Source organism: Bombyx mori, chromosome 11 (genome assembly GCF_030269925.1).
Source record: "Bombyx mori chromosome 11, ASM3026992v2".
Taxonomy (NCBI): domain Eukaryota; kingdom Metazoa; phylum Arthropoda; class Insecta; order Lepidoptera; family Bombycidae; genus Bombyx; species Bombyx mori.
In genome coordinates this window covers 11,779,533-11,790,228 of record NC_085117.1, presented here as the reverse complement: position 1 = coordinate 11,790,228, position 10,696 = coordinate 11,779,533, and the positions used below count along the sequence as shown (strand labels likewise).

The 10,696-nt window shown below is 36.8% G+C and overlaps 2 protein-coding genes across 2 annotated transcripts; one reads left to right on the top strand and one right to left on the bottom strand.

The window, feature by feature from the left end:
- Window positions 1–195: 195 nt before the first annotated feature.
- LOC101742952 (uncharacterized) lies at window positions 196–9,088 on the bottom strand. The gene is made up of 5 exons (XM_012694959.4): window positions 6,640–9,088; window positions 5,621–5,796; window positions 4,560–4,773; window positions 4,261–4,404; window positions 196–2,075 (listed from the first exon to the last, which is right to left on the bottom strand). The coding sequence occupies exons 1-5, from the start codon at window positions 8,770–8,772 to the stop codon at window positions 1,938–1,940; spliced, it is 2,805 nt and encodes a 934-aa protein (XP_012550413.1). The 5' UTR covers window positions 8,773–9,088; the 3' UTR covers window positions 196–1,937.
- Window positions 2,075–5,318, top strand: LOC101742806 (uncharacterized). Its single transcript, XM_004931459.5, has 3 exons — window positions 2,075–3,011; window positions 3,345–3,524; window positions 3,818–5,318. Exons 1-3 carry the CDS (start codon window positions 2,919–2,921, stop codon window positions 4,250–4,252), a joined length of 708 nt encoding a protein of 235 aa, XP_004931516.1. The 5' UTR covers window positions 2,075–2,918; the 3' UTR covers window positions 4,253–5,318.
- Window positions 9,089–10,696: the final 1,608 nt, after the last annotated feature.

Genomic DNA, 10,696 nt, shown 5'->3' with positions numbered 1-10,696 from the left:
TAGACCTCATTTCTCAAAGTGGATAGCGACATTCACATTGAATTTATGAGTTCCGGTAACGGCTTAACCCCAAAACGGCCATTGGTGTAACAAGTATTCATACCGTGGAGTTCTAAAATAAAAAAGTAACGTCAAGTTTTTTTTTCATAAAGTAAAATCGAAATTGAAAGGATGAACAGCAAAACATTTGGAAAGTTGTGTACAATATATTCTTTATTATATACCTACATATTCACATTGTGAGATATGATGAATTATTTTCGTATCCATTAAAATTTAAGTTTTGTATACATATACTAACAATATATTCATCTTTGATTTATGGCTAAACAGAGATATATTTTCGTCGAGATAAAAATAGTGTATAGTAATAATGTGTAATAATAATAGTAGTAATACAGTGTACTTGTGTTAGCAGAGTTGACAAAATGTTACTCAGTTTCCAATATAATTATTTCTTCCATCTATGTATTCTCGTTTAAGGCAATGATTTTGTACCGCATCAAGGGTGAATTGTGACCCTACTCTCTCCAATGTCACAGAAAATAACTAATAATCTAAGACCATAAACGAAAATATATTGAGTGCGCTATGCGCAAAATCGCATCGTAATCATTAAATGGATCAATTTTTATTCGTCTATTTACTGTCATATAATAACGGCTGACGTTAACGATAATTATCCAACGTAGATTAGGCCATTTTGCATACCAAATACCAATGAAAATATATCACAAAGGGAAATACATTGGAGAACGTTTATTTAATCCCAATACATTTTTTCCAATATCAGAAAAGTATAAGAGAGTAGATGAGAAGAGAGTACAGAACGTTTACAACAAAAATATATAAATATGCTCTACTTTGGTTTTCCTGAAACTTTATTACACTTGTTAGAGTCGAATGTATTAAAGAAACGTATTCCTACTTTTAAATAATATGGGTCTTATACACTAAAACCAGAGTGAGGAGTTTATTCTCAAAGGCACTTTATTTCAAACAGAATGGGAATTGTTTATTCCTCGACTTACAGTTAACTTAAAACATTAATGTTTTTAGGGCTAAATAAATCTATTTTCTTAGCGTAATTATTAATAAGGTTCTTTGAAAGAGATAAAAGTTAACACAATGGGAATGAACGTGTTTCGTAATTGATTTTAATTGCTAATAAACCACCATTTAATATTCTTTCAGAAACCTGCGACCTTGTCATTTTTATCATACTTTTAACATGTGGCCATTACCCCAATACTTTGGCTATGTGTACAGAATTAGAATTACAACTAAACATAAACTCATTTAATATAAAACAAATACATAAACAATTTCATCTATAACATTACATAGTCGAGAACTAACTACGCCTAACATCAATCGAAATCAGTTTCACAATATGAAAACACATCGATATTATAGTTATTATTAAAGACATTTAAGTAATATCTACGCAATAAAAATAGTATAACAAAAGGCAACACAATGTTCGCCTGTAATTTTGAAGTCAGTCAGTCAAATTAGTTAACATTTTATTTTATTTTATCCGTATGTAAACCACAAAATTAATTTTAATAAACACTAGTCGATAGCGTTCTATATGAAATTCGATTATAACGACGCAGTTACTCACACCAGGAACACTTCACAATAGTGACCATATATGTACGTGCATTATGCAAACTTCAAAGACTTAGATTTAATTTAATGACATGAACATTTCATCAAACGTATTACGAAAAAAAGTTCGGTTCTTCATAGAATAAAACACATAATTTGCAAAAATAAATGAAATACGAGATCAAGATCTACGTAATCTATTGTGTATGTGTTGTCATTATATGATTTCTAATTTATTGTCGTTTTTTTTTTGTTACCAGATTTTATGATAATGATAATAATTTAAAAAAATGTAACTGTTATGATTCAAATACAATGTGGATTTAATGGGATTCGTCATTTCTCTCAACGGTGGTCCAGTATTTAACAAACATATCTTTTTCTTTTTCAAGGCTGGACTTAATTGAATCCATTGATTCGGTCTTCTTCAGGGTTAAAAGTTGCTTTTTTAGTAAAACGTCCTGTAATAGAAAGAAAAAAATATTATAATACATAGTTTCTCTAAATATTCTTGTATTTTGTAATTTTAAATCACTGCAATAGAAGCTCTTAGTGGATAACGGTGGTTAAAATTGTCTTTTTTTTTCGGGTCGGGACCGGACCTCCGACGAGGTCCCCGCACCTAGGGGGCGCGCGGGGTATGTGGGACTTGACGATCTGCCGATGTTGGGAGCAGACCGCGGGCCCAAGGATATTTTGGGGCCCTACTACACTAAACGACTCCCCTGCACTCTTACACCTAATGTCCGATCTCGGCCCGGGGTCAGAACCCGGTCAGAGTAAGGAAGTTCCCGCGGTCAACACTACAACCAGACTCGCGGCGCTACCCCTAGCATGCCCAACCGACGGGTGTCGAGGCGATAGTCGACGACTAACGACGCGGTACGGTGTTCCGGGATACCCCGCTGGGCCAGAACCAGCATGCCGGGTCGGAACGCGATACACCGCCGACCGAGTTGCTCTTCCACAGTATGTTCGGCGACAACAGCGACGACGGCAATGCGGACCACATCGCTGGTTAGAATTGTCTGCCTAAAAAAAAAAATTTAACATTTAACATTTAACCATTTAACACCAAGTGCGTTGTCTATCAATGCTATTAAAATTCAAATATTTAAGGCCATTCTTTACTCATACCAGGCGACACTTTAACAAAATGAACATTAACATTTGAATCAGTTTAACTTGATTTTGTCATTTCTAGAATACTTATAGCGTATCTTATCAGCATAGGTTATGACCTTATTATAAACATCCGAGAGAACTGACAGACACTACAATAATAAATAAGTTATAGGAACGTCATGTGGTTCTATGTTATTTTGTTAACTTTATTAAATTCATATATCTGCATTGAGAATGAAACCGACGAGGTTATTTTATATTATTATGGCTTGGTAAGTACTTATTGTTAGGTATGAAAGTTGATCAACTTATCTAACTGTATCTGTTTCTTTGCAACTTTTCCAAAAATATTGACAATAATTTAATTAAGAATTTGAATCTGCTTTTCTAAGATAATCTGATCAATCATTCTTTCTTGAAGTTACAAAATTTCTATGCTGAATACGGTGAACAATCATATGCTTAGATAGATAGATTCGCACATGTCTGACCAAATTAATTTCAAAGTATTTAAAATTAACGATATAGAATAGAATTTAATAGTCATTCCAATCAAATTGTGTAATTTTGTCGAAGCTGGCAACAATAAACAGCAATTGTAACAGGAAGAGAGCGAGAGGAGTCTCCCGTTTTGCGAGCCTCGACAGGCGTGCTCGGCTTTGATCCCGCGCTACTGGCGTGCGAGCGCGCTCGTGCGGCTCTGTCGCTGCGCACGCCGGCTGCGGTGCGACTCTCCCGCAAAACATAACAGACGGATTGCAATCAACAACCGAGCTTATCTACAGGTCTATTCATCAAATACAATAAAACAAAACATTTTATTCTCTTAAACTAATCTATATAAAATTCTTGAATAACAATTTTTTTTTTTTTAATAATTTGGCTCCAACGCCTTTGCCAATGTCAAAGTATTTCCAAAAATGACAGGTGCTTAGAGAGGAAAAAGAATTACTAAATCTAAATACAAATAAATTTGGTCAGTTTTTCCATACGCGAATCTGTGATTTTAAGAGCAGCACAAACAAATATTTATTATGTTAGACTAACATGACTAACAATTATTATGAATTGCTTTCAGTTTTGCCAACCGGTAACAAGCTGGCCACAGTGCTCCAACAACGCAAAAGCACTTACTGTGATGACAACACACGAACGTATGAACCCTGACGAATTAGAAGAATTACATCACAGGAATATACACCTAGAACCACCGAAAATCATATTTTCTTGTCGCTGTCCTGAACCAAACTATTGGAAACTGCAGTCTAACTATGATAATGAATACATTTTTCAGTGTTCTTCTTTACCATTATGCATGACCGATGAACAATGCGGACATGTAAATCTCAATCTTTATACATTATATCAGTCATGTCTATGTCCTAAAGGACACATTTGCATTCATGAAGGCGGAGTAGCTTACACACAGATAACAGAATTATTATACATAGGAAAGGGATGGAAGGCTCACTGTACACAAATAGCAAATGATTCTAGTTATGAAGACTATTAAATACTCACTTGGGCAGGTTGAGCAGCTATATCTTTTATGACAACTCGTAGCTGTTCTATAAAGCTTGCCGGCCAGAGGCAATGACTAATAAGGCCACTCTGCACAGCTGCTGTTGCAGACAGTTGTCTCCCAAATAGTACAATATTGTTGAGCTGTAATAATATTTAAAAATTCAATAACATATATAATGTATTATTATTGTATGGTACACCAATTTGACATGTCAAATTGAAATTAATAATTTATAACGATTTCTTTTAATTTATAGTTTGTATTTTGATTATATTCAATATTATTAAAAACTTACCAATGGTTGTGGTAATAAATAACTAAGTATAGCGATACCAGGTGTCAAACTATATTCTGCATTTTTCTCGGCATTACTTAGTGCAAAAGTAGCAAATTCAGAGGCAAAAGTGATGTCACTTAATGCCACTAATGTGAAACCAAGGCCAGTGCATCCCCTCTCTACAGCTGTGCACAACAATTTTGTGTGGTTCAGAATTGTACACAGTAAGGATCTGAAAAAAAAATTTTACTAAAGACATAGAAATAATTAGGATTATGGATATGAATATGCGAGTTATATTTTATAGATTAGATATAATTTAAAGGTTGACTGTTCATCTAACCATTAATGGTAACCTGCCAAGCAGGAAAAAAATGTTTCCACCTATTTTATAATGTACCATACTTTTATTAATTTGTTTCTGTAATTAACAAATACAATATAATAATTTTATATCAAAGTATGATATTTAATATTAAGCATGAACCCTAATTAGCCTAATCATTGTCTTGTCCATTTTTAGTCATGTAATTATTAACACCACTGAGAACAGAGGAACATGGTGAAACATCATCCAGAGAAGGATAATGGAAGGCGGGCACAATCCTCAAGACATGAGGAATGTGACTCAGGGAGGAGGAATTATGTATTATGATTATTTTAATTGGCCTTTACATATCTAGAGGTTCTGATGTGGTGACTTAACAAATGTTCCGGGTAACTTTATACAACTAGGTGGGTTGGAGCTTGGTAGCAAATTAAAAGGTAATATATTAATGTCAGACTTTTTTTTATGAACTATAATCTATCTGTAAAATATATCCTCATTAATATTCTTATAGCAAGCACACAAATATGCCAATAGGGGAAGAAATTATAAAAATATGTATTATCAAGTGATCGGTAGTAATTAGAATTTAAAATTTATGATATAGGTTCTCCTTGAAGAAAGATTATAAGGTAATCAAAAGTCTCACTAGTGATCCAATACATTTTAAAATTTAATGTAGGTGTTTCAAAACAATCTGCGTTGAAGTAAATGTTTTTGAAAATTTGTTACTGATTAAATGAAATTTTACCTGATAGTTTCAGCAATTTCATGAGCATCATTAGTTCTGTCATCAAGACTCTTAGTTAATAGAAGGTTTAAATCTAAGTTTAGGCACATCTGTCCACTAGTGGACAATAACAATGTTACAGATATATCTTCTCTGGAATCTAAAAACAATAAAGCTTTCTCTATTTCTTTTATTACCTGAAAAAGTAAACGTATACCAGGTTCAATGTGAAATTATTTTATAAAATGAAATTATTGTTAAATCAACATATCGTCGTTGTCAAACCAAAATCTGCTGTGTACTTTTTGACCTTTTCGTATAGTTCCTCTATCATATATAAAAACTGTATTCATATTTATCTATAGCTTTCATTTGATATAGTTCTTAAAAATTCACTTTCATATAAAATTTTATATGAAAATGTTTTTACTTCTTTATTCAAAATAGAGATTTGCGCATAGCAGATATTGGTTTCACAGCGACAATATGGAGAAAGTTAGGTTACAACATCACTAACATAGTACCCAAACATAAGGCAAAACAATATTCACTATATAAAAAGTAAATAATTTTATTTTTCAAATTCCCGTAGTCTCCTGCTATTGTTGACATTTTAATGAAGATTTGCATATGTTCAAAGCCTGTAAGTTCAGAGCCCATCTGATTGTGAGTGGTTAACATCACCCATGAATGTCAGTTATATTGTCAAACAAGACTGCTAAAAACACCAAGGTTGATTTATTTTTGTGACATTGCATGTGATGCCAACAATAAATTTTTTTTTTATTGCCTTTGTAGGCAGACAAGCATACGGCCCACCGAATGGTGAGTGGTTACCGTCGCCCATGGACTTCAGCAATGCCAGGGGCAAAGCCAAGCCGCTGCCTACTGCTTAATACTCTCTACAAGCCTTTCAAGGACTTTCATAAAACATATTAGATTTTAATGTATTTTTGTTATTAGAAAGGAAGGGCAAATTATATAGCGAATTTCATATTAAGGTTTATATATATATAAAGTAGTCTATGATAAATGTTTACCTCTATATTAAAATTGGTCCCGGAATCAAGGATACATATTTCACCAAATCTCTGATCAATTTGAACAGAGACATACTTAAAGCTATGGACTATTTCCCTGTTTATGACTTTCTCTTGACTTTTTATAGTTTTTCTTTGTTTACTCGGTTTCTCCGTTTTAACAATTTCTCTTTTTCTCTTATTCAAAGCAAGGGACAATTTGGTATTTAGTTTTTCTTTAATTGACAAACAATCATCTTTATTTATTTGTTTTGGAATGACATTTTGATCTTCTAAGAATGGTTCAGAGACAGAGTTTTTGCTTTCTGCATCATTATTTGGTTGCGTCTCAGTTTCAGTGTGTTGCAGCATTGAATGGCTTGTTGTAACTTGTATAACACTTCCCTCAACGTCACTAAGTCTCCGAGGGCTCATACACGAACTTGAGTAAGAGCTAGATGAGTGTCGGCGATAAATAATGGAATCGTCAGCACTGTGTGCTTCAAAATCTTCATTCATTGAAGGAGATTTGACTGAACTGCCGATTGAACTCCTATATTTGCCACCTAATATCTTCTTGGCTTCACCTACTTCTCCTTTCAATTCTTTTTTTCTTTCTCTAAACTTCATTTCCTTAGAGTCAGGAGTAGTACTCTGTATTTTCTTAATGAATTCTGCTTTTGTTTTCATGTTTTTTTTGCCTTTAGGTGCTTCAGGAGTCAGTTGATAAATCATGTTAACTGCACCTTCATCCATTAATAATTTATCAACTTCTGACAGCCTCTTACATTGTTTGCTATTTTTAGAAGATGGCTTTTTCCATTGCATTTTAGAAACTGGAGATTTAGACTTTGGTCTAGAGTATACAATATCCATTTTCGGTTTTTTAACAACAATTTGATCTTTATCAGCTGACAATTCTTTGTTTTTAGATAATGATTTAACTTTTGTAAATGTGTCTGGATTGTCAGGATCAAAAATAACTTTTTTCTTAATGATTCTGCTTAGTCTACGTTGAGGTTGTGCAGAATTTTCATCACCACTCTTGCTGGGATTAAGATTTGTGGTCTCTTCAGCAGAATCAACTGATGTTCGTAACACAGTTTGGTTTTGTTTGGTTTCCTCTTCCTCAATGACTACAATATCTTGGGGCTCCACATCTAAACTTTGATTCTCTTTTATTATTTGATTTAACTGTTCACCTTCGGGTGGTTCTTCATCATCCCAATCTTTAACAAGGGCTTTGACTATACTGTATTCTTTTTTTACCTCTGGTTCTTTTTTAGCAACTATTTCTTTGCGTTCACTCTTGCACCTGATTGATACTTTCACATTACTTTTAGTTTTTTTTTGCTTCTTAAGACGTGACAGTTGTTGAAGGGCTTTTTCTGTTTCAGTCAATTTATCTACACTGACACGAGTGATGACAGGTTTACATTCTTCAGCATCATTACCCTTCAAAATATCCAATAACTCTTTTTTATTATATACTTCTTCTACAGGTGTAGTATTATTATTGACTCCATTTCCAGTAATGTCAGTTGAGCGTAATGCTTCACTAAATTCAATATTTTGATCTAATTCATTCAAAAGGTCAGGTGTTCCCTGTCTTAATTTAACAATTTCATCAATCTTAGATTCATTTGAATCATTTACATTTTCTTCAACTAGGATCTCAGTCTCAAAAGCGACCCTGTCAGAGCCTATATCTACCACACTCTCCAGTTCAACTGTGCTCTCTACTTCTTGATCCAGTACTTCAGAAAGTGACTTTTCAACATTATTTTCATTGGAATCTGTATCTGTAGGAATAGCAGCAGCTACTACTGGTGCAGGATCACATTCGCATGGTATTATGTCTGAAGCACTTGTGTCATTGATGACTGATTCTGAATTGCCAGGCTCTGGAATGACTTCATCTTGATTATTTTCACATTGAACTTCAATGTCTGGGTTAATCACAGCGATTTCTAAAACCTCTGCAGGAACTGAACAATCTACAGCGGACTCGTCGGTCTCAGCGACGCCGTTCGTTTTCTGACACACATTAGATCCTCCCGAAGTTTGGACGATCTCTTCTCTATCTGTATTAGTGTTTTTAATCTTTTCGTTATCTTCTACAGTAGAACACACAGAGTTTTCCACGACATCCATTTCGCAGTTGGAGATAGCCCGAAATACTATTGAAAAGTTTATATTTGCGCTACGTTAGATGGTAACCTCCATAAAATTAAATGGTAATTGATGAAGTTTACGGTTTAGGCTTTACGATTTAAGTAATCTGTCATAACTATTTATCATTTTGACTTTTAAGAAAATAACATTGGTTTATAAGTGTCTAACTTAAATATATTCAGTCGCACCAAGTCAAGTACGCGTCGTTTATCTACTTTAACTTGTCTATTTCGTCCATTGAAAAACATAAAAAGTGGAGACAGATAAAACAAAATAGATTTTTATGGGATTTTATGACCTGGTAACTAAGACCATTAAGTCATGTCTTATTTTAATTTCAGTAAATGTCCACCATGTGGCGTTTTATTATGCGTAAGCCGGAACGCACGAGATGTGGGAAAAAGGATATAGTCTGTGACACGAGGCCTTTTTACCGCCAAAACCATTTTACTGAGATTATATTTCATCCCATATCATTTCATCTCATTTAATTTCATTTCATGCCATGTTTCATATTAATTAAATTAATCAACTTTTTTTCATAATATAATTTTTCATATAAAATGCATTATATATAAAAGAATAGGCTGTATGGATCTAATTTTAGGTGGACTTTTAGGTGGATTATTTTGGGTGGACCAACTCAAGGAGGCTACTGGAGGCCAGATACAAGGAGCGGTACATATGACGCAGAACCGGACCTAGTGGAGAAGATTGACATACAGTTACGATCCTCAGCATTGAGGGAACGACCAGAAAGAGACTTTATGGTATTATACCTTTGCCTTCTCAGTTGGAAAAATAAAACTACTACTAGGTACCGTAAAATGGGGTAAATAGGGACAAAATCGAACTTCAGATTGAATTTTAACATAGTTCCAATTAAATAGTCACTGCTCAACCAAAGAAATAAGTTGAGTCTTGAACGTACCTAGGTGATAAAAACCGTTAGCGGGGGACCTCAATGCTAAATGCACAGCGTGGGGCTCCCCCCGCACGGACTCGCGTGGCGAGTTCCTGTCGGAGTGGGCCTTCGCGACCGGCCTCTGTCTTCTAAACAGAGGTTCGGTCGCGACCTGCGTGCGGTGGAACGGGGAATCACACGTGGACGTGTCGTTCGCGTCTCCGTCCGCCGCGCGCCGTGTCCGTGGCTGGCGTGTCCTCGAGGGGGCGGAGACGCTCTCGGACCATCGGTTTGTCCGATTCGAGCTCTCCGTTTCCACCTCGTTGAACGCGCCGGCCGAAGACGCCCGCGGCGAGGAGGAGCTCCCGCGTAGTACCCCCCGATTATTCCCGCGATGGGCACTGAAGCGCCTGAATAAGGTGCTCGCGGTGGAGGCGGCCACTGTGGCCGCGTGGGCGCCGATGCCCGCGCGTCTAGTGGACGTGGAGTTGGAGGCCGACTGGTTCCGGGGTACGATGCGTCGCGTCTGCGATGCTGCGATGCCCCGGGTCAGCGGTCGCGCTTCACGTGGCGGTGCGTATTGGTGGACGCCCGCGATCGCACTCCTCAGAGAGGAGTGCGTGCGGGCACGCCGCCGAAGCGCCCGCCACCGCCGTCGCCGTCTTCGCGATACAGATTTCGCGGAGGTGGCGGCCCGCCTGCATGCCGACTGCCGTGAGAAGCAGGAGGCTCTGCGGCGGGCCATCGGCGAGGCCAAGTCTCAGAGCATGAAGACGCTCCTGGAGACGCTCGATCAGGATCCCTGGGGGCGCCCGTACCAGACGGTACGCAAGAAATTGCGACCGTGGACGCTCCCGGTGACGGAGCGTCTCCAGCCTCAGCAGCTGCGGGATATTGTCTCCGGGCTGTTCCCGCGGATGGAGAGGGACTTCGAGCCCCCCTTCATGGGCGTGCCGCCACGCAATGACGTGGGCGGTGATGCCCCTGCTGAGGTGGTCC